The sequence below is a fragment of the Lissotriton helveticus genome, chromosome 3_1 (genome assembly GCF_964261635.1).
Source record: "Lissotriton helveticus chromosome 3_1, aLisHel1.1, whole genome shotgun sequence".
NCBI lineage: Eukaryota > Metazoa > Chordata > Amphibia > Caudata > Salamandridae > Lissotriton > Lissotriton helveticus.
In genome coordinates, this window is record NC_136061.1 from 924,826,314 (window position 1) to 924,851,218 (window position 24,905).

The 24,905-nt window shown below is 47.5% G+C and overlaps 1 protein-coding gene across 3 annotated transcripts in view; it reads left to right on the forward strand.

Moving 5' to 3' along the window:
• Window positions 1-24,905, forward strand: part of SRRM1 (serine and arginine repetitive matrix 1) — an 836,097-nt gene that overhangs the window by 135,982 nt on the left and 675,210 nt on the right. For all 3 annotated transcript variants that reach the window (XM_078681268.1, XM_078681269.1, XM_078681270.1), the window contains 2 exons: window positions 17,946-18,058; window positions 18,630-18,830. In XM_078681268.1, the coding sequence (XP_078537394.1) occupies window positions 17,946-18,058; window positions 18,630-18,830 (314 nt within the window). The remainder of the gene's footprint in view (window positions 1-17,945; window positions 18,059-18,629; window positions 18,831-24,905) is intronic.

Here is a 24,905-nt window from a genome sequence, read left to right on the forward strand (position 1 = left end):
TGAAGACCATCTTCCTTGCACTGAAAGCCTTTCAAACAAGACTGTACAAACACAAGGTGTTGATACAAACAGACAACACCACTGCGATGTTCTACATCAACAAGCAGGGGGGCACACAGTCAGCCCCGCTTTCAACGCTGGCGCAGGAGATATGGAGATGGGCCATCCCTCTCAAGATAGACCTGCTAGCCATACACCTACCAGGGAAGGACAACATACAAGCCGATTGGCTCAGCAGGCAGACATCGGCATCCCACGAGTGGGAGCTCAATGCTCAGGAGACAAGGCACCTGTTCGACAGATGGGGGACACCATCGGTGGACCTGTTTGCCACACGCCAGAATGCAAAATGCCAAAGCTTCGCATCCAGGGAGCCCGAGGAGGGGTCACTGGGGAATGCCCTATGGATAGATTGGTCAAGGACATTTGCTTACGCCTTTCCCCCGATACCACTGATGCACAGAGTGCTGAGCAAGTGCAGAGCGAGCAACATGACGCTGATACTGGTCGCACCACAGTGGGCGAGGCAGACATGGTACTCGCAGATCATGGAGATGACACAGTGTGCACCCCACAGATTCAGCAGGAGGAAAGACCTACTCTCCATGCAGAACGGAGAGGTACTACATCCAGAGCCAGAGAGCATGAGCCTAGTAGCGTGGCTCCTGAGGACATAGAGTTCGCACATTTGAGACTGCCAGAAAGCACCTTGAGGGTCCTTCGGGAGGCACGAAGGCCCAGCACTCGGAAGTGCTACGTTGCGAAATGGAAAAGATTCACAATATGGTGCAGACAGGAAGACTTCACAATAAAATGAAGAGGGACTCCACAGTGCTAAGGTGTGAGAAGTTGGCCTGATATATAATGTTCACTATTCTAGTGAGCACTTTGTATCAGTCCAAACAACCCTTATTGATGATTGGTTGTAAGTCAACCTTATAGACCAGCTATCCTAGTAGCATGGATACGAGCAGTCTAAGGCTAAGACTCTAGAGGGCGTGTAAAGCCAGCTGTTTTACCATCACATTACCCCTTGAACACCAAGTGAAAGGACACCACACAAGTTGTTATGAAAATAAACAGATATTTATTCATAACAAGACTACCCTGAACTCTTTATGAGTCAGGGAGCTAAGCACATAACAAAACTCTTAAGAAAATACTTTAAGTCGCACAATTTACACAAATGCCCTAGGGGCACGAAAAACCATATATTACAAAAGTGGAATGCGAACTACTAGCAGGTAAGTAACTATTCTCATAGACTTTGGAATCGCTTGGCCTACAATTCTAAACACTTAGATTATATGCAGGGGGCCTGTGGACGTCGTGTGCAGAGTGGGAACTCTCACGCGTAAGGCGGGAAAAAGTCTATGGAGGCTAGTAGTCACAAAGTTACTGTTCTCGGGCGAACCTGACCAGGTGAGTCTTCTTGCTCTAAGTGGAAATACCTGGAGAGCCCATCGGCATTGCCATGATCAGTACCAGGTCTGTGCTCCACTGTAAAATCCATCCCCTGTAGGGAAATGGACCACCTAAGTAGTTTAGGGTTTTCAACCTTCATCTAACTTAGCCATAAGAGGGGCTTATGGTCGGTCTGAACTGTGAAGTGAGTTCCAAACAAGTAGGACCTCAACTTCTTCAGGGCCCATACCACAGCAAAGGCCTCCCTCTCAATAGCTGACCAATTTTTCTCTCTGGGGGTCAGCCTTCTGCTAATAAAAGCAATAGGCTGGTCGTTGCCATCAAAATTCAGCTGAGATAGAACAGCTCTGTAGGAAGGTAGATCCCTGACTATGGTTGCCCCCAACTTTTTGCCTGGTGTTTTGCTGGTTTTCTGACTTAGTTGACCTGGGGCCCTGCTATTCAGGACCCCAGGCCTACTGCTCTCTCCGTAAAATGGATTCCATGTACCTTAGGTACATATCTAATTGGATACTGAGTCACCTTATCAGTCCCTGTACAGTGTACCTTAGGTACCCAGGGCATAGGTGTACCCAGGGCCTACCAGGGGCTGCAGCATGTATTATGCCACCCCTGGCTGGCCATCCAAATCTGACACAACTGGCTGCTTGACAGCTGGGGCAAGGTGGTGTAATCACCCTTTGCTTTAGATATAGTATACCTATATCTAACCCTAAAAATGGACACACAGATCTCCTATCAGTCACTCCTATGGCAGGCCTTGACAATCCTGAAGGCAGAGTGCTTGGAATCGTGTGAGATAGTGCTCTGGCATGAGCTGAGCCTGTCTGCGGCTTTCGGGATCCATCCCTTAGCCGTTTCCATGATATCGCATATTATATATTCTCTTAAGTGCATTATAATCCTCGCGGTTATATGCCAACTCTGGTATCGCTTTATCAAAACATGTCGAGTAAGGTGTCATACGAATTGGAATACTAACCCCTCGCCAATTCTGGCGACGGGGTTAGCATTCCACCCTTCTAGAGGGACACGACATGTATGTAACCGGTAACCCCGGTTAAAGTCAGACATAGCCTCAGCTCCACAAGATGGATGCTGCCACCGAGACACAAGTCTGCCCTCCTGCTGGTGGGAGTCCTCCCAGAGCAGGAGGCAAGGACAAAGGGTTTCCTGTCAGGGGCGGTGCCAGCACCGTCCCAGACAGGGTTTTGTGTATTCTAGGTAGGCAGGGCTTTAGAGGAAGGTGACTGCAAGTGGCACCCCGGTGCTCACTGTGCATAGGCCGGCTGAAACCAGTTCCAGGGGCACTCCAGCCCCTGGCCTGGGGAAAGCCCGCCAAAGGAGAGGGGTGTAACCACCCCCCTCCTAGTCCCACCCATAGGGCAGGACTTAGTCGCGTGCCAGCCCCCTTTTTCAGGATAAAGGTAGGAACTGGCCCCCTTCCAAAGCAGATCATCTTTGAATCCTGAACCAACTTTCCACGAAAGGAACTCCAGACTCTTCTCAAGATTTCTCCCTTGTGACTAAGGAGTAGTCACCCTGCAGCAGCAGGCACCAACCAAGCATCGCGGTTTGTTGCAGTCTCTCCTTCGGATCAAGACTGCTCCAGCACGACGAGAACCGGCTTCCCTGGCACCTCTGACCTCAACCTACATCATCAGCCCAGCTGTGATCCGTGGGTGTGACGAGACCTCGAGGGACCGGCCATCTTCAGAACTGCACGACGCTTGTCCAGCACGACGCCTGAGTGACCCTCGACTGAGTGCCTTGGGGTAAGAGAAGCCCCGACCCTGAGCAGCTCCAGCACCGAAGTCCAGCCCCCCTGCATCCACGAGATCGGCGTGGGGCCCTTCTGCTTTTTGCTGCTCACCGCGTTGTCCACGTCGCTTGCCCGTTGGCTAGTGGCCCCCTCACGACGCTCCACGACAACTAACACTGCTGGTCTGGTTGCTCCAGACTAGCCCGTGCTCCCCTTCGAAAGAGGAGTACCCTGGACCCTCCTGGTCCACTCAAGACACCATTTTAGGTCCACCGCGTGGGCCTTGCATTTGCCAAGACTTGTTGCCCCAATCCTGGGTCCAGCGACGTCGACAGCAAGAACCTTCGTGGGACAGCTCGCACCTCCATCCTGGTCGCTGACAACGCCTCCTGGTCCGAGAGACTGCAGAGCCCAGCAGCGCCCACTCACCTGACTGCGGTGACTTCGCCCAGTGCCATCCTGGTGCCCACTTAATCACTGGCTAGTGATTCAGAACTTGGTCCCCTCTGCTTTCAGGTTTTCTTCTTCCCTGATCCAGGCTTGGATCACCACGAACTTTCTTCACTGGCCGCCTGCCAGCAACTCTTTCTTCAGGCTCCTGGATCTTCAACGTGGGTTTCCGACGCAACTTCAACCCTATGCAGCCGCAGCCCCTGGGCTAGGTAACCTGAGTACTCCGGTGCTCCAGCATAGTCCAACACCCTAAGTGTTCGGATCCACTCCCGTTTTCGACCCACCTAGTCGGGTTCGCCCGAGAACAGTAACTTTGTCTTTACTAGCTTCCATAGACTTTTTCCCGCCTTACGCATGAGAGTTCCCACTCTGCACACGACGTCCACAGGCCTCCTGCAACTAATCTAAGTGTTTAGCATTGTAGGACTAGCGTTTCTAAAGTCTATGAGAATAGTTACTTACCTGCTAGTAATTCGCATTCCACTTTTGTAATATATGGTTTTTCGTGCCCCTCGGGCATTTGTGTAAATTGTGCGACTTAAAGTATTTTCTTAAGAGTTTTGTATTGTGCTTAGCTCCCTGACTCATAAAGAGTTCAGGGTAGACTTGTTAGAAATAAATATACATTTATTTTCATAACAACTTGTGTGGTGTCCTTTCACTTGGTGTTCAAGGGGTAATGTGATGGTAAAACAGCTGGCTTAACACGCCCTCTAGAGTCTTAGCCTTAGACTGCTCGTATCCATGCTACTAGGATAGCTGGTCTATAAGGTTGACTTACAACCAATCATCAATAAGGGTTCTTTGGACTGATATATAGTGATCGCTAGAATAGTGAACACTGCACACCAGGCCAACTTCTCACAAGCTCCCACACCCAACTCAGAAGCATCTGTTTGGACAATGAATGGTTTGGAGAAGTCTGGACTCTTTAGGATAGGTGCTGTGCACATGGCCTGCTTTAGGTCATCGAATGCTTTCTGACAGCTTGCTGTCCACTGAACTTTCTTTGGCATCTTCTTGCTTGTCAGGTCATTAAGGGGGGTCACTATGGACCCATAATTTCTGACAAACTTCCTATAGTACCCAGTCAGGCCCAAGAAAGCTCGAACCTGAGTCTGGGTGATTGGAGGAGCCCAGTCCTTGATGGCCTGTATCTTACTCTCCAGTGGCTGAACCTGGCCTCCACCTACAAGGTGGCCCAGGTATACAACCTGTGTCTGCCCTATCTGGCACTTAGTGGCCTTGATAGTGAGGCCTGCCTTTTGCAGGGCCTCTAACACTTTCCTCAGGTGGACCAGGTGATCCTCCCAGGTGGAGCTAAAGACAGCAATATCGTCCAGATATGCTGCACAGAAGTCATCCATCCCAGTGAGAACTTGATTCACCAGCCTTTGGAAGGTGGCAGGTGCATTCTTCAACCCAAAGGGCATTACCACAAACTGATAATGTCCACCAGGGGTAGAAAATGCTGTCTTGGGCCTGGCTTCCTCAGCTAACCTGATTTGCCAATACCCAGCTGTCAGGTCAAATGTGCTTAAGTAGTTGGCAGAAGCCAATCTATAAGTTCATCTGCCCTTGTAATTGGGTGGGCATCAGTCTTAGTGACTGCATTGAGGCCTCTGTAGTCTACGCAAAACCTCATCTCTCTCTTACCACCCTGGGTGTGAGGCTTTGGCACTAGAACTACTGGGCTAGCCCAAGGGCTATCTGAGGGCTCAATGACTCCCAACTCCAACATTTTCTGCACTTCTGTTTTGATGCAGTCTCTGACATGATCAGGCTGTCTGTAGATTTTACTCTTGACAGGCAGACTGTCTCCAGTGTCCACTTCATGGGTGCACCAATCAGTTTGACTGGGTGTCAGAGAGAACATATGTCTGAAGGATTGCAGAACTGGTCTGCAATCCTGTTGCTGATGTTCAGAGAGGCTGCCACAAAAGACAACACCATCTACTGATCCATCATCAGGATTCTGAGTGAGCAGGTCTGGGAGAGGGTCACTCTCTTCCTCCTGTCCCTCATCTGTGGCCATGAGAAAGCTCATGTCCTTCCTGTCGACATATGCCTTGAGCCTGTTCACATGGAGCACCCTGAGGGGGCTCCTGGGGGTTCCAAGGTCCACCAGGTAGGTGACCTCTCCCTTTTGCTCAATGATGGTGTGGGGCCCAGACCATTTGTCTTTGAGGGCTGCTGGGGCCACTGGCTCCAGTACCCACACCTTCTGTCCAGGCTGGTACACAGTCAGGACAGCCTTCTGGTCATGCCAAGCTTTTTGGAGTTCTTGGCTGGCCTCTAGGTTTTTAGTTGCCTTCTCCATGTATTCAGCCATCCTGGAGTGGAGACCAAGTACATAGTCCTCTATGTTGGTTGCAGGCTTTTTGAGAGGTCTCTCCCATCCTTCCTTCACCAAACACAGGGGTCCTCTTACAGGATGCCCATACAGAAGCTCAAAAGGGCTGTAGCCAACCCCCTTCTGTGGGACCTCTCTGTAAGCAAACAAGAGGCAGGGTATCAGGACATCCCATCTACGCCTGAGCTTTTCAGGTAGTCCATGAATCATCCCTTTGAGGGTCCTGTTGAATCTCTCAACAAGCCCATTGCACTGTGGATGATAGGGTGTGGTGAACTTGTAGTTAACACCACATTCCTTCCACATTGCAGTCAGATATCCTGACATGAAGTTTGCACCTCTGTCAGAAACAACCTCCTTAGGGAAGCCCACTCTGGAGAACACTCCAACTAGGGCCCTTGCCACTACAGGTGCTGTAGTGGTCCTAAGTGGAATAGCTTCAGGATACCTGGTGGCATGGTCCACCACCACCAGTATAAACTTGTGCCCTGATGCTGTCTGGGGTTCCATTGGACCAACAATGTCAATCCCCACTCTTTCAAAGGGAACCCCCACCACAGGTAGTGGTATGAGGGGGGCCTTTGTGGTGCCACCTGACTTACCACTGGCTTGGCAAGTGACACAGGAGCGACAAAACTCCTTGGTATTCTCATTCATGTGGGGCCAGTGAAAGTGTGAGACAAGCCTGTCCCAAGTCTTTGTCTGGCCTAAGTGACCTGCAAGGGGAATCTCATGGGCCAAGGTGAGAAGGAAACCTCTCAGAGACAAGGGGATGACCAGCCTCCTGGTTGCACCAGGCTTGGGGTCTCTTGACTCAGAGTACAGGAGTCCATCTTCCCAGTATACCCTGTGGGCACCTGTGACATTCCCTGCAGCCTCAGCCTGCTGTCTGAGGGGTTCAAGGGAAGGGCAGTCTAACTGTGCCTTCCCCAGGTCTTCCCTGGAGGGTCCCCCTGAGCCCAGAAACTCAACTTGATCAAGTTCAAGCTCTTTAGGCTCAGTTTCCCTCAGCTCTCTCAGATCAGCCTCCTCAGAGACTTGATCCTCAACCTGGGGCAAGGGGGAAGGCAAAGCCTTACCCTTACTGCTCTTCTTCTTGGAAGGTGTCTGGTCCTTTCTTCCAGGATCCAGCACCTGTTCAGTGGGGCATCTTCTGGCCTGTGACCTAGTCACAGCAAGCACATGTGCTGGCAAGCCTAACATTTCCATGTGAGTCCTCTGCTCCACTTCTGACCATAGTGATGACTCCAAATCATTGCCCAACAAACAATCCACTGGGAGGTCTGAACTAACCACAACTTTCTTTTGGCCACTTACCCCTCCCCAGGAGAAAGCAACAATCGCCATACTATGACTGGTAGTGACGTTGCTGGCATTGGTCACCAGGAAATCTGTACCTGGCATGATCTGTCCAGGGTCCACAAAGTTAGGTGTCACCATGGTGACACTGGCACAAGTGTCCCTATAGGCCTGAGCCATTTTGCCATTTATTAAAGGTGTCTGCCTGTATTTGCCCAAAGTATTGGGACTTAGACCAGGGGACATATCCATATCCCCTGTACAGACAAGGACAGCCTGAGTGAGTGTGCCAACTAAGTTGTCAGACTCCTCAGTTCCCAAGGTTAACCCAACTAATCCCTTGGGAGGTGCACTACCACTACTGACTGTACTAGGGGGTGCAGTTGCCTTAGGGGCTGTAGTGGTAGAGGTTTGCCCTCCTCTTTTGGTGCACTCACTAAACCAGTGAGACTTACTTTTACAGTACTGGCACCACCTTTTTGACTGGCCTTCTTGAGTCTTCTTTTTCTGCTGTGAAGCCTGACCCCCACCCTCTTTGGTTTGTTGGGGACCTGTTGAAGACTTCTGGTCATTTTGTTCACTCTTAATGTTACCCTTCTGGTCTGCTTTCTTCTGACCACCCTGGTTCTGGTTCTGGTTCTGCTTGATCCTTGTTCTGACCCATTTGTCTGCCTTCTTTCCCAATTCTTGGGGAGAGGTCAGATCTGAATCAACAAGGTGCTGGTGCAACAACTGGTTCTGACAATTATTTAAAATTTGTTCTCTCATCATCAGATTATACAATCCTGTGTAATCAGTAACCTTGCTACCCAGCAACCAGCCCTCCAAAGCCTTAGTGGCACTATCCACAAAGTCAGACCAGTCCTGAGACTGAGTTTTCTGGGTGTCTCTGAACAGCAACCTGTACTGCTCAGTGGTTAAACCAAACCCATCAACCAGTGTATTCTTCAGGACCTGGTAATTGTTAGCATCCTCCACTCTTGTAGTGAGGAGCTTATCTCTACCTTTGCCATCAAAGGAGAGCCACAGTATAGCTGCCCACTGACTCTGGGGAATGCCCTGCACAGTGCAGGCCCCCTCCAAAGCAGCCATCCATTTCTGGATGTCATCCCCTTGTTTAAAGGGGGGCACTATTTTTGTCAGATGTTTAGTATCTAAACCCTTCTCTCTATCTCTTGGGAGATTGCTGCCACCAGTGGGAGCTAACCCACTCATCTGCTGCTCTCTAGCAAATGCAAGCTTTTCTTTGGCCAGGGCAAGTTCTTCCCTTTCAATCCTCAGAGCAGCTTGTCTCATTCTGGCTTCATGCTCTATTCTCTGAGGGGAAGTCAATCTCCTCTGGGGAGAGTTCCTTCTCCTCTGAGAAGAGGCATTAGAGTGCAGAGATCTATTGGAGTCCCTAGAAAGAGATCTATCTCTCCTAACTCCAAGGTTAGGCCTACTTGGGGTCAGTACTGGGGGTCCCCCAGATCCTAGCCCAAGTAAGTCTATGTTGGCCCTAGTTAGCCTTCTGACTACCTCAAGACCTGTGTCTGCCTTATCCCCAGAGAGTTCCTCAGGATCCTCCTCCCCAACTGCATTTACAGTGTTGTGGAGGTCTGGATCCCCAGTGGTACCCTCTAATGCTGGCATATTCCCATCTAGCTGAGAAATCTTTCTCGCATCATATGTCTCTAAGAGACCTATCAGAAAGGGAATGGTGGGGTTAGACCCCTGTTTCAGTTTCCTGGAGGTACACACCTGTCTCATATCCTGTAAACTGAGAGCTGCATATCTTGAAGTGACCTGTGGAGGGTCAACTGCCACAAGGGGAGTCTCAGTAGACTCTCCCTGGGTAGACATGCTTTTCTAGTGAGGTGTAAGTGGTGCACTTACCTACACTATGTTTGCCTACTGATCCCTTGCTAGAGTTGTAGTTTAGGGTGTGCTAGGCCCTAGGAGCTACAACAGCTGGTTCAGTAGAACTCAGAGTATTCTAAGCTAAGTTATGTGTACCTTAGTACTTATGTGATCTTTCACAAGATATTCTTAGGATATGTGTGGTAAAACAAACAGCAAGCTCAAATCCCACCGCTGCCACCAATGTGAGAAGTTGGCCTGATACAAAGTGCTCACTAGAATAGTGAACATTATATATCAGTCCAAACAACCCTTATTGATGATTGGTTGTAAGTCAACCTTATAGACCAGCTATCCTAGTAGCATGGATACGAGCAGTCTAAGGCTAAGACTCTAGAGGGCGTGTTAAGCCAGCTGTTTTACCATCACATTACCCCTTGAACACCAAGTGAAAGGACACCACACAAGTTGTTATGAAAATAAACAGATATTTATTTATAACAAGACTACCCTGAACTCTTTGAGTCAGGGAGCTAAGCACATAACAAAACTCTTAAGAAAATACTTTAAGTCGCACAATTTACACAAATGCCCTAGGGGCACGAAAAACCATATATTACAAAAGTGGAATGCGAACTACTAGCAGGTAAGTAACTATTCTCATAGACTTTGGAATCGCTTGGCCTACAATTCTAAACACTTAGATTAGATGCAGGGGGCCTGTGGACGTCGTGTGCAGAGTGGGAACTCTCACGCGTAAGGCGGGAAAAAGTCTATGGAGGCTAGTAGTCACAAAGTTACTGTTCTCGGGCGAACCCGACTAGGTGGGTCGAAAACGGGAGTGGATCCGAACACTTAGGGTGTTGGGCTATGCTGAAGCACCGGAGTACTTGGTTTACCTAGCCCAGGGGCTGCGGCTGCATAGGGTTGAAGTTGCGTCGGAAACCCTCGTTGAAGATCCAGGAGCCTGAAGAAAGAAGTTGCTGGCAGGCGACCAGTGAAGAAGTTCGTGGTGATCCAAGCCTGGATCAGGGAAGAAGAAACCTGTAAGCAGAGGGGACCAAGTTCTGAATCACTAGCCAGTGATTTGAGTAGGCACCAGGATGGCACCGGACGAAGTCACCTCAGCCAGGTGAGTGGGCGCTGCTGGGCTCTGCAGTCTCTCGGACCAGGAAGCGATGTCGGCGACCAGGATGGAGGTGCGAGCTGTCCCACGAAGGTTCTTGCTGTCGACGTCGCTGGACCCAGGATTGGGCAACAAGTCTTGGCAAATGCAAGGCCCACGCGGTGGACCTAAAATGGCATCTTGAGTGGACCAGGAGGGTCCAGGGTGCTCCTCTTTTGGAGAGGAACAAGGGCTAGTCTGGAGCAACCAGACCAGCAGTGTTTGTCGTCGTGGAGCGTCGTGAGAGGGCCACTAGCCAACGGGCAAGCGACCTGGACAACGCGGTTGGCAGCAAAGAGCAGAAGGGCCCCACGCAGATCTCGTGGATGCAGGGGGGCTGAACTTCGGTGCTGGAGCTGCTCAGGGTCGGGGCTTCTCTTACCCCAAAGCACTCAGTCGAGGGTCACTCGGGAGTCGTGCTGGACAAGCGTCGTGCAGTTCTGAAGATGGCCGGTCCCTCGAGGTCTCGTCACACCCACGGATCACAGCTGGGCTGATGATGTAGGTTGAGGTCAGAGGTGCCAGGGAAGCCGGTTCTCGTCGTGCTGGAGCAGTCTTGATCCGATGGAGAGACTGGCAACAAACCGCGATGCTTGGTTGGTGCCTGCTGCTGCAGGGTGACTACTCCTTAGTCACAAGGGAGAATCTTGGGAAGAAGTCTTGAGTTCCTTTCGTGGAAAGTAGTTTCAGGATTCAAAGATGATCTAATTTGGAAGGGGGCCAGTTCCTACCTTTATCCTGTAAAAAAGGGGCTGGCACGCGACTAAGTCCTGCCCTATGGGTGGGACTAGGAGGGGGGTGGTTACACCCCTCTCCTTTGGCGGGCTTTCCCCAGGCCAGGGGCTGGAGTGCCCCTGGAACTGGTTTCAGCCGGCCTATGCACAGTGAGCACCGGGGTGCCACTTGCAGTCACCTTCCTCTAAAGCCCTGCCTACCTAGGATACACAAAATCCTGTCTGGGACGGTGCTGGCACCGCCCCTGACAGGAAACCCTTTGTCCTTGCCTCCTGCTCTGGGAGGACTCCCAGCAGCAGGAGGGCAGACTTGTGTCTCGGTGGCAGCATCCATTTTGTGGAGCTAAGGCTATGTCTGACTTTAACCGGGGTTACAGGTTACACACATGTCGTGTCCCTCTAGAAGGGTGGAATGCTAACCCCGTCGCCAGAATTGGCATGGGGTTAGTATTCCAATTCGTATGACACCTTACTCGACATGTTTTGATAAAGCGATACCAGAGTTGGCATATAACCGCGAGGATTATAATGCACTTAAGAGTATATGGTATGCGATATCATGGAAACGGCTAAGGGATGGATCCCGAAAGCCGCAGACAGGCTCAGCTCATGCCAGAGCACTACCTCACACGATTCCAAGCACTCTGCCTTCAGGATTGTTAAGGCCTGCCATAGGAGTGACTGATAGGAGATCTGTGTGTCCATTTAGGTTTAGATATAGGGATACTATATCTAAAGCAAAGGGAGAGTACACCACCTTGCCCCCAGCTGTCAAGCAGCCAGTTGTGTCTGTTTGGTTAGTCAGTCCAGGGGTGGCATAATACATGCTGCAGCCCCTGGGAGACTTCTGGGTACACCTCAGCCCTGGGTACAGGGACTTGGAAAGGGCCCAGTGCCAATTCAGTACCTGGGTACAATTTGGAATAGAGAGAACAGCTAGGCTGTGGGTCTGATTAGCAGGCCCACAGCCAGGGAAAGTCGTAAACCAGTGAAGCAAAAAGCAAAAATCTGGGTGATCATAGGATTGCAGACCCTACTCTCCTACATAAGGTACCTGACGCACTTGCTGGAGAAGAACCTTAGCTCATCCTCTTTAAGAGTTCACTTGGCAGCGATAGTCGCCTACACAAGGGGAGAAACGTGCAGGAGCTTCTTCACATCACAGGTGGTGAAGAGATTCCTGGAAGGAGCGAAAAGGATCGCACCACCCAAGCTGGTGCCGCCACCTGCATGGAACTTGAACACAGTCCTAACTGAACTCATGAAATAGCCCTTTGAACCACTTCACAAGACCTCCCTAAAGATGCTAACTATGAAAACAGCCTTCCTGGTTGCATTAACGTCCTTACGCAGAGTAAGCGAGCTTCAAGCGCTGACGCTACAAGAACCCTACATACAAATACACAATGATACGGTTGTGATGAGGACTGACCCACACTTCATGCCGAAGGTGGTATCCAAATTTCACATGAATCAGTCTATAAAGATACCGAGTTTTTTCCAAAAACCAACAACTAGCGCAGAGCGAGCTCTGCACACCCTGGACGCCAGAAGGGCAGTCATGCACTACATTGAGAGGACGGAGGGACACAGGAAAACAAAACAGTTCTTTGTGTCATTCGCAGACAGCTTCATGGGGAAAGCAGTAACCAAAAAGACGATTGCACGATGGATCGCACAGACAATTCAACTCTGCCACAAGCGTGCAGGTCAAGAGCTGGCAGAGGGGACACGTGCCCACTCCACTAGGAAGAAGGGCGCTACAATAGCCTTCCTGGCTAACACACCCATAGAGGACATATGCCTGGCGGCAACATGGGCTTTGGTGCACACGTTCACGAAGCACTACTGTGTGGACATACAAATGAACAAGGAAGCTCAAGTTGGACAGAAGGTGCTACAGCACATATTCAACACCCAACGCTCATCTTCCACCCAGCCGCCACAGAGATGAGAAACCGCTACAAAATCTATGCACAGCATAGTGAATCCAGAAAGATTCACGCTGAAAAACGAATAGTTTTCTTACCTGTCAGTGTAGTTTTGCAGCTTGAAGATCTTTCTGGATTCACTAGCGAACCCACCCACCTTCGCCAGAAAGATGAGGCTGGAGAGAGAAGAGGTGGTTAACAAAAGAAAGGACTTTTAAAAGTACAAAGCGGTAAAATACCAACTAAATAGAACATTGCCATTATTTTGGAAACGAAAAAAACACGGAAAAAAACCCCCCGAAGATGGCGCCCAAGAGTGGGAGCTTCCGCAGGAAGCATGCCGACGTCACCGGAAGTACACCCAAAGGGGTGTGACGCCGACGCCCACCTGGGCTAAAAAAAAAACAGAGAAAAGACTACGAATCCGGACCCAACCACAAGACCGCGGAATAATGCACAGCATAGTGAATCCAGAAAGATCTTCAAGCTGCAAAACTACACCGACAGGTAAGAAAACTATTCGTTTCCTTCCATAGGGATCCATTGTCTGGTTTTCACCAGCAAAGTTTCTAAGTGTCGATTTTCAGAAACTACAAATATTCCTTAAAAATCGGCCTTAAAAGTAACGATAACACTACTTACCTGCTAAGTGAATTCCCTCCCATAGGATAACATTGGTGATTCTATGTGAAATAGTTTTCAAAGTGTCAACTTTTAAAATACAATAATATTCCTTAAAAATCACTACTGTACCCAAAACGCTTTACTTAACTGTTTACAGGAGATGTTCCAGGACTGAATATAGGATCCAGTCCTGTGGTTAGAAAAGTAATCTATAAAGTAACGAATTGCATTTATCTAGAAAATTCCATTAAGCTTAATGTTGCATTGTGTTTAAAATTGTGTTGCCTATTGCAACAACTGTAACTATTGTAATCAAAAAGTCTACTGCCTATTTGAAAAGCATTTAACTGAAGTAACTCATTCTGATAAAGTATATTTTGATACCTTGTTGGTTCTAAAAATAATATTATATATATTGATACAAAACAATTGGCCTAGAGTTCAGTTCTTGAGTGTGTGAGATCAATTTCTGAGTGAGAGTGTACAACAAATGCTTAACAGTGTATCACTGACCGTGGGAGACCCCTGAGTCTAACCCCAGAACCCTAACTCTCAAAAGACCGATTACTTACCTTCAAACCGATAACTAATTTTTCCTCATAGAGTAACATTGACACTTTGTCTCGAAAAAAGCCTGTCGACTTTTGAAAACTGCAAATATTCCTTAAAAATCAGCCAAATAACCAAAACACATTTTTCAACTGTTTTCAGGAAGTGTCTCAGTCAGTGCTGCATCTAGGATCTAGCACTGAGTAAGAGAAAGTAACGATAACCTAACTTACCTGCTAAGTGAATTTCCTCCCATAGGGTAACATTGGTGATTCTATGTGTCAACTTTTGAAATACAATAATATTCCTTAAAAATCGTACCTTTACCCAAAACTCATTTACTTACCTGTTTTCAGGAAATGTCCCAGGACTCAATCTAGGATCCAGTCCTGTGTTACCAAAAGTAATCTGAAAAGTAATTAACTGCATTTCACTTAAAAAGCCCTTTCAATTGAATGTACTAAACCTGCAATGTGTTGCAAACTGCTTTCTTAAAACTGTAACCAAAACCAGTACAAGTTACCACTGCTATTTTGAACGGTGTTCATACAAGTCATTTACTACTGAAATTTACTTTTTATGCTTACCTGCACCAGGCTGGCTTGGTTCTAGATATAAAACGGTATACTTTTTATACAAAACAATTGGCCTAGAGTTAAGTTCTTGAGTGTGAGACCATTTGCTGACTTGAGTGTGTACATCAAATGCTTTGCACTGTCCTCTGATACTGCCTTACTGCTCGACCAAGCTACCACTTTGGAGAGTAAGGTTCTATCTAACTTTAGCCTCTGCCAAACCTCTGGAGACTGCTGGACTCTGTACACACTATACTTTACTTTGGTGCAGTATATACAGAGCCACTTTCTTACAATATTAAACCCACACTGGTGCCTGTGGTGAATTTAATATAAGATGCACTCAGGGCATCTTAGAGATGCCCCCTGAAAAACAACCAACCTCTAGTGTATTTCCTAACTGGGCCCTGCCAGCCAGCCAGCCTCCACCAAACCGGCTTCTGACCTCATGGGGAGAGAGCCTTTGTGTTCTCTGAGGTCAGAATCAAAGCATGCTCTGGGTGTAGGTGCTTCACACCTGCCAAGGCTTTCACCTTGTGATGTGCTGATTTGGGCAGCTCCAACCAGTGGAGATGCCTGCCCCATTGTCCATGCCCCACTTTGGCGGCAGGACAGGTAGGAAAATTAGTAAGCAGAGTAGAAATGTCCACCTTAAACTGGCACACACCTAGGGTCACTAATAGCTGAAGTGAACCACTCTCTTAGAAATTCTCCATCTTGAATTGGAGAATCCCCTCCAATAGGAACAGGAATGTGCCCCTTTCCTCAAAGGAAGTAGTCACCCTAGTGGACAGTAGTCATTGGCTTCTGCCCCTCAAACTCAGTAACGCCCTTAAATTCAGTAATTAAGGGCTCCCTAGAACCTTGTTCCTCAGATTCGATGACCTACGAAAAAGGATGAAAGAGCCGATATGCAGTGGAGAAGACCACTACAACTGACTTAGCCCCAGCCCTACCAGCCTGTCTCTTCCAGCGACCCTGCTCCAAGAGACTGGCGTGGCCTGCAGCAAGCACCCTCCAAGTACCTGTGCTGTCTTAAACAAAGACTCTTCCCTCTCTTGGAGGATCTCAATTGGTTTCAACAGGGCCCCTACTGACGCCTCCTTTGCACTCTGCTACCAGCCCTCCCTGTGCTGAGGGCAGTGCAGTTTTGGTGCTCTATGGTGGCCCCTCCAGTGCTGACCTTAACCCCCAGGGCCTGTGTCCTTGAATCGCAGGTACTTACCTGAAACTTGTGCGTTTTCGAGGTGCCTCCAGCCTACATAGGATTACATTTGGCCCAGTGACCTCTGCACCCGGCTGCCCCAGTGCCGCTAGTGGTGCAGTACCTAGCTTGGTCCAAACCATGCCCAGTGGTGATCAAAACGTCTTTTTCTTCAGTAGGACTGCATTGGTCTGTCACTATATTGTACTAAGTGTGATCCTGAATACAAAGTATATTTTTCTGTACTGAAAAGTATTTCATGCACATGTATAGTATTGTTAAATGCTATAAAAACATTTTACCAGTAATTTGAAAGTATTGCACAAACGGCTACTTGCCTGTACAACTTGGTTCCTGGAAAGTAACTAAAGTAATATTTTTCTGCAAACCTTGGGCTGTAGTCAGTCATTGAGTATGTGTTCCTGTCTTGTATGAGTGTATACACCAAATGCATTCACACTACCCTCTTATAAACCTAACTGCACAGCCCAGCTACCACTTTGGGGCAGGGGCGGCTCCTCCACTAGGGCGGAGAAGCGTCGCCCCACTGCTGTCTCGCAGTACGAGAAGCAGAAACATGAAATGGTAATAACTGCCATTTTATGTTTCTGCTTCTCGCATTGCCAGAAAGCGGAACAAAAGGGTTTGGTGGCGGGCAGGGCTGCTCTGTGAGCAGGCCTGGGCAGGGCAGAGTGGTGTGACCACTCCTGAGCTCGCATGACTGGTTTGGTCAGTCCTCGGGGGTCGCCCTAACCAGTCGTGCACTCTGCCCTTTCTCCATGCAAGCTGTAATGCCGGCTACGTGGAGAAAATGGCCTACCCGTAAGCCCCTGGCTGGGGGGCGTCCCCACCAATTACAACGCTGCCATTACAATGTTGTGATTGGCTTAGGGGAGGGGAGGAAGGCTGTTTCCTTCCTGTTCCTGACAGGAGAGCAGGAGCAGGAGCAGGTGCCAAGAAAACGGGGGGGACCAGGCCGGAGGACAGGTACGTTTTTTCTTTAGTATTTACTGAGATTACTCCAAGTCGCGCTGCTCACAGTTGAGAAAAGTGGTGTCGGGGTTGATCTCCTGGAGTTAAGCTAAGTACAGGTGGGGGCGGGGGGGGGGGGATACAGGGCATCACACCCTCCGGGGCGGCCGGTGGCAGAGTGCCAACACAGCATCGGGCACCCAATGTAAACTAATGGGGTAGATCAGCCTTGAAAAAAGGCTGCAGGCTCAGGCCAGGACCCTGGGCGATGAAAACCCACAGATGCCCATGTATAAGTAGAGATTCTAGGGGACGTATGGACACTGAAGGTTGTGGTCCCAAAGGTCCAGGGACTTCAGGTGCAGTGGTGTTCTTGGTCATCGGAAAACTCTTACTGGGCAGGTGGCAAATCTTCAATTTGAGGCTACAGGCGTTGAGGATTCAGGCAGGGGTCAGCCCATTGTGGACTATGGCTCGGAAGCGCTGGGGAACCTTCGCATACCGGTGGGCCTCTTGAACTTGGTCCGTGGGAGTCTGGTGCAGAGGTGGATCCGGGGCGCGTTTGAGGTTCCTAAGCATAGAGTTTCTTCTGTCCGCTTTCCACTGGAGATTAGGAGCCTTTCTTGAAGGTAGGAAGTCCTCCCTGGGTTCTGGAGGTCGCTAGTCTAAGAGCCTTCGCTGCTGCACGGCTCTTTATGCTCCGGTGGAGGACAATGAGTAGATCAGTGTTTGGCATTATGTATTTCACAAAAATACACTTTACTTCAAAATTCATAACGGACTACCAGTTATCCCGTTTACATTGCAGTTGCCTGAAAAACTTCAGTCCACCACATCCTATAAATCTCCAATGGTAAAAAAGGGTATTTGCTCCCATTTTCTAAAATTGGAGACCCCGACGATCCCTAAATTATTTTCTCAGTCAGTGATGTTGCTTTTGTTAATTAACTTGCCCTTATACTGTATATCTTTCAATCTTAATAACCAGGCCAGTGTAATTACTTTTGATTTGTTAGACTTGTCTATCCCTAGATTCATGTATGTGCTGCTACTTTTGCAGATTGAGCAAGAGAAGCTGGCGTTTTTAAAAAAGCAAGATGAAGAGAAAGATAAAAAGGACAAAGAAGATCGAGAAATGAGGGGTTGGGACAGAAGATCCAGAAGTCCGAGAAGGTACGTTTTTCATAAGTTTAGTTAACCTTTTTCCACAAGTAAGTGTGTGTGAGAAAGAGAGTGGATATTATCAAAAGTAGTAAGTGATGAGTCCCTCGGATTATAATACCAGGTGGACTAAAACTTTGTGGGGAATAACGTGGACCTGAGGAAGACTGTGACCAAAGCTGCATGTTTTTTTACTTTTGTTTCTCCAGGGGGGGGTACATAACTTGCCCAACTCCACATACATATACCACGGTGCACATGTCTGGTTCTTATGCACTACGTATTCTAGCTGTTATACTAAGGTTTTTCGAAGATCCCCTCACGTCATTTGGCTGTCTCTGCTACGGGTACAGAACAGTCACAGGGCTTCTTTGCTTGTAATTTGTGGAGGATACATGTTAAAGTAGTTTTTAACAAGCATGTGAAGTTCAAAGGCCTGTTAAAAACAGTAACATTTGTATTGCCTTTTCCTAATTTTTGCCAACATTGATACCGATGGTAGAGTGAATCATTACTGCATGGGCGTTTTTGTTTGTAAGCTTTTCTTGGAGATTAAATGTTGATGAACTTCTCTTTAACTCAGACGCAAATCCAGGTCGTCTTCCCCGCGGAGAAGATCACCTGGAAGAAGAGAGAGAAAACACAGCCATTCACGATCTCCTCGGCACAGATCAAAGAGTCGCAGTCCTAGTCCTATGCCTGAAAAGAGAGAACCAGAACCTCCCGAACCTGAGCCTTCTATGTTAATAAGGGAGCCTTCTGTTCAGGAAGCAACTTCAACCAGGCAAGTACTAGGCATATCTGATCAAGGAAATGTGCATATATCTTTAGAGACATTACCATGTTGGCGTTCACTTCTTGATAATGGAAATTTTGAGTTTAGTTTTTGTGAATAGTTTAGATCTTTAATTTTTGCTGCATAAACCTATTCTAGATTCACATACAGTACTTTGTGCGTCATCAAATGGTTCAGTCCAGAAACCTTTGCTGGTAAATATGTATGTTCTTTGATCTTAGAGTCCAATATACCTGACTGTGATATTGAGCCTAAGCTCATAATGCCCCATTATGCTGTGGCCAGTTTTAGATTATTTTTTTTCTACAAATGGATTATAAAGTGGAAAACATAACTCTGGTCAACTGTCAAATTCCAGAGATATAAAGACACTGGGATGATACAGGTTACCAGATTGAAGAACAGAATAATTAACATCAATAGTCATTGAGAGTTGACGGCAGCCATGAAAAATATTTTCGACTCTGGAAAAAAGTTTTAAGTATGGTTGTCAATCGTAGGTTCTGGGGAAAGCATGTTTCAGGGCCCATATAGCCTCTTCAGCACCTAAACCCATCACACAGTTATGAAAAATAATTTTGGAAAATTTGACCTAAAGTGTTATTGACACTGTCAAAAACTGCTGTTACGATTTGAAGTGTTTTCTCTTTAATTCATACTAACCACAGTAATTTTAAAAACAAAAATGGGCTTGCGGGAATTTATAATCCAAAAATTTCACACTGAGATGTCGGTCGACATGTTTCTGCCCTCACGGGTCATTGGCACTCCTCAATACCCAGGGTACTGGTATAGCCTGATCTAAATGAGTGGCCCTGATGGGCATTATGACAAGTCTACATAGTAGGATTTGTGATCTATGGATTGCTGTGCACAAAAAAATCAGTGATGCATCTTTATAGTTGAGTATGTTTACACTGAACCTGGGTTTCGGTCAGAATGACCCTGAGGCTGCTGGGTCTCATGGCCTCCTGCCTTATGCTGGTGGATCATTGCCATGTGCCATATGCGGGCACTGCAGTGGGACCTGAAATTCCAATGGACACTGCATCAGGGCAATCTTTCCGATTGCGTCCAGATCTTGGAGGGCACTGCACACCAATTGCAGTGGTGGCTAACGAACCAGGCTTGAGTCAACGGCAGAGCCCTCTCCCTTCCCCCAACCAGAATTCACAGTGGTGGCAAATGCATCTCTTCTCGGATGGGGCGGCCACATGGGGGAGGCAAAGACCAGAGGCCTCTGGTGGAGCCCAGGCTCCACATCAACCTTCTGGACTTCTGGGCGATTCGTCATGCACTGAAGGTATTCCTTCCTTCTGTCAAAGGAAGAGTTGTGCAGGTGTTCACGGACAACACCACCGCCATGTGGTATTGCAACAAACAGGGTGGGGTGGGGTCATGGACCCTCTGTCAGGAGGCCCTTTGTTTTGCAGCGTGAATCTTTTTGGATTCACTATGCTGTGCATTATTCCGGTTGGGTCTGGAATCATAGTATTTTTTTCTGTTGTTTTTTTAATCCTAGGTGGGCGTCGACGTCCCTCCTTTTGATGTCCTTCCTGTGACTGCGGCATGCTTCCTGCGGAAGCTCCCCCCTTTGGGAGCCATCTTCAGATACTTTTTTCTGCCATTTGGGCTCGATAGTCACCGAGGGGTTCCAGAGGTTTTGGAGAAAAGAAGACCATGACAGAAAACCACCGAAAAAACTTGGCGAATACATCTCGCAAGCAGAACCACTGAACCGGGATGACGAAGAAGGAGGAGAACATCGAAAACTTTGACGTCCAACGGAGAATGCGCACACAGGGGGCCCCCTGAACGCAGAAATGGACAAAACACCCTTCAAATTCTGCCGAAATTGCCACCACAAGTACGCGCAGAAGGACCAGCATCCGGTTTGCAACCTCTGCCGGACGGTCAAGCAAGGATTGCAACTTCTGCTCCGTTTTTACCCCGAAGACTCTCAGGGTAAGAGAAAGACAGACAACATGCAAGGCCTCGGTCAACCTCTGTCGCTCCGGGACAACATCGCCGAGGGACCAGATGACTACATAGTCGCAAAGACCGATACGAAAACAACAAAGGAGGTAAGATAGACGTCGACCCCATAGATCCCGACAGACTCTAGAAAATCCGAGTCAGACTCTCGAAAAACAGAGTCTAAGTCCTCAAAAGGAGCACTGACGCTGAAACATTAGACTGACGCAGCTGCATCCAGGGACAAACAGCTCAGCGAATCCTTCGAAAAGGACTCCCAGTCGGCGAAAACACAAGACAAGCCAGGTCATTTAAGCACGTCCCTGAAAAGGAGCGCTGGACGCCGAAGGAAAAGGACCCGAAGGCAACTTTGACATCAAAGAGATCTTCCGAAACCCTCGACTCCGAACAGGCGCCGAGATGGAGCGGAAAAAGAGAAGGCTCGAGGCCGAAATGGACAACATCCTGCAAAGGAAAAGGGAATTCAACGAACAGATGAAAAGGTTCACCATCCCGGCAAAGCAGACGACCATCGTCTAGGTTGAAGACGAAGAGGAGTTCGACGCCATAGAGCCACCGAACACTCAGGAGCCCCAGGAACACCAAGAAGAAGAGGGCCTATACTAATACGAGGAAGAAGGCGAGGAATACCAGCAAACAAGTTTGGGCTCGGCATCCTCGGTGGTGCAGGACCTGAATTGGCAGGACATCGATGCCGAAAGCCCGGAAGAGCCCGTGGAAACATATCCTTCGAGGCCAGATGAGATTGGGATCTACAATATAGTCATCAGGAATGCGGCAACAGCATATGGGGTGAAACTGGAGGAAGAGAAACCAAAAGCCTGCTTCCTTTTGGAGACCCTGCTCCCCACTCAAACTAGGAGTCAATTCCTTCCCACGCTCCCAAAATAAAGTGCATTTACAATTGCAATCCAAACTGTGCTACAATCTGTATATTTACTGCAAAGTACTTATCACTTACCTGTGCCAGGCTTGCTTGGTTCTAGGAAATAAAATAACTAAAAGAATAGTTTTATACAAAAAACAATTGGTCTGAAGTTCAGTCTTTGAGTGTGTGAATTCATTTGTTGAGTGTGTACAACAAATGCTTAACACTGTCCTCTGATAAAGGCTTACTGCTCGACCACACTACCACAAATAGAGAGTAAGGTGCTATCTAACTTTCACTCTGCCTACCTTTGGGCTTCCACTGGACTCAGTGCACACTATAGCTCACTTTGGTATAGTATATACAGAGCCAGCTTCCTACAGCAATGTCGACTTTTTCACCTTAGTGGCATGCAAGAGCAGTGCCAGGCTCCTACTGAGGGAGTCCCTGGGCACCCGCTTTAGCTCCCAGACTTTTCTTCCTTGTGTACCACTTACTAGGGACTTACAGGGGCCCAATACACTAATCGTGAATATGTTGAAAGGGAAGAAGCTTTGGCACAGGGGACCCTGTTGGCAGGGACCCTCTGCACTACATTCGAAATCACATGAATGTCCAGGATAAAAGTGGGGGCTACCCATATTAAAAGAGGCACTTTTTAGGTCTCGCCTATCCCATTCCGCAAGGAATGGATAGGGGAGAATTATAGTAGCCAAAATAAGTTCTCAAACCATCGGCGGATTTCAAACGGTTCACGTGAACACAAGCACGCGCTTTTCCCCCACAGGCTTTTTTTTCATAAGCTTCCCGAGCCGCCTGCCTCCCACTTCAAAGGGATCCGCTCCCCCGCCCACTGCTTCACACTTCACGGCCACCAGGCCGTGTCTCGCATTTCTCCTCCCCCCCCACCCTCCCCCTCCCCACAGCAATGCCAAGAGTTTGTTTTTCCTTGCATCGTCGCTACGGCATTTCTCAGCCCGCATAATTTTTGCATGTCTAGTAAATGTTAAGGAGCTTCACAAATACAACTGGCAGCGCAAGCACTAACCTCTGCCCTTCCACATATGTAGCATTTACTTCGAGGCTGTGCTTATTTTTAGTTTCAAGTACAGCTCTGCTCCCACGTTTTTTAAATTACTGCTCTGTGTTTGCCGATATTGCTCCTATGCTTATGGACATAGCCAGCGGACTTACACAGAAGATTGCTTTACCTCCTATTTCTATTAAGAAAATGTTTCTGTTGGAGATACAGCCACACCGCCTTTTACATTAGTGCTTTCTTCTTAGCGGTAATTAAATGTTATGCGCTGTTTCCTATTACAAAAACTTGCCACAAACAACTTTGCTTTTAGCCGCCTGCCTGCCGAGAGCTTCACACTTGAAAGGAATGATCTCACCCGCCCCCTTCTACGCAAAGCCAGAGCTTGTTTCATTGCATCGTCGCTACGGCATTTCTCAGCCCGCATTATTTTTGCATGTCTAGTAAATGTTACGGAGCTTCACAAATACAACTGCAGCGCAAGCACTAACCTCTGCCCTTCCATAGCCAGTGGCACATATGTAGCATTTACTTCAAGGCTGTGTTTATTTTTAGTTTCAAGTACAGCTCAGCTCCCACGTTGTTTACATTACTGCTCTGTGTTTGCCGATATTGCTCCTATGCTTATGGACATAGCCAGCGGACTTACACAGAAGATTGCTTTACCTCCTATATCTATTAAGAAAATGTTTCCTTTGGAGGTACAGCCCCACCGCCTTTTACATTAGTGCTTTCTTCTTAGCGGTAATTAAATGTTATGCGCTGTTTCCTATTACGAAAACTTGCCACAAACAACTTTGCTTTTACCGTGAAGCTGTGTTACTTAATGCGCTCAGCCCACAAATGTAACAAAGCAACAAGCAAATATTGTTCAAACTAACACACGCTTTATCAGTTAATGCGCTCAGCAAGAACATACAAAAGAAATGACTCCTATATTGTAGCAAACTACAGAAAAATCCAACGGCGTTCCCTTTTACTGTGTTGTACTGTATGTGCTGTTATTGTAAGCAAAATACATAGCCAACAGCAGTTCATGCGCTCTGCAAACATGCTACAAAGTTAATCAACAGGTATTGAAACCAGCAGTATAAAATGTAACTGCACTCCCTTGCTTGCTTGCTAGCAGTTTGTGCGCTCTGCAAACACATCATTTCAGTTGCTTATTAACAATTTCAAAGTATATTAGTACTACAATAGTATAACCCTGCTACAATAGTGCCTTTTAACCAAAAACCTAGTATTTTTGATTTTTATTAGCAGATGTTTACTTCTATCTATTATTTGCTTCCTCGGCACACACACTTATTTTAAAATTAAGACTACGTTATTGTCTGTCCTAACGTCCGTTTTTCATTCTGAACTTCTCTTTTACAATACAAACACATCATTAGACACTTGATGCTTGACTTGGTGTTAAAGCCGCACCCACATACTTCGCACGTCTTCTTCACAGTATGTGCTTTAGCGCCATAGGGACAACAAAAAACTTCAAAGTAGCTGCGTACCGTGGCGTCCGTCTGCTTGGAGCCCAAGGTAACTACTCCACAAGTTTAGAAACTACCATGTAAACGTTAACAAGGCTGTATTGTTGCTGTTAACTACAAAGCTTGCTTTTCTGCTCTGTTTTTTATTGCCAGTTATTTTCCCCGAAGCCACAAATTTACATTAAATGCGCTATTATTTAAAAATATACTTTCATTGTCAAATTCCCCACTACTACTGGCCCTCCCACTTTTTTTACTGTGCTATATGCCGTCCGGGTTTTGCAAAAGCAAACAAAGCTTTCAGCAATCTCTTTAGACGGTTATCAAAAAAGCCAAACAGTTAATAAGCAAATAGTCAGAACCTCTTTACAGTCCAAATTATTCCATACATTTAGCAAACAGGCAATACATTTACACGTTTAACATTACACACATGATGTTTTTTAACTAAAAAATGTTTTAGCTACTGCCAATTGTGTGCCTTCGAAATATGATACTTTGTGGTTTGTTTTTGTAACATTTTTGTACACATTTGTTAAACTTATTTGTATTAGTTTGTAGGGACCACAATGTTAGCATGCTTCATTTTTCCTTAGCTTGTAGTGATAGAACTGTGTATGGAAGAAACAAAAAGTTAAATGAACTGCAAAATTCCTGACTATAACTATGAAGAA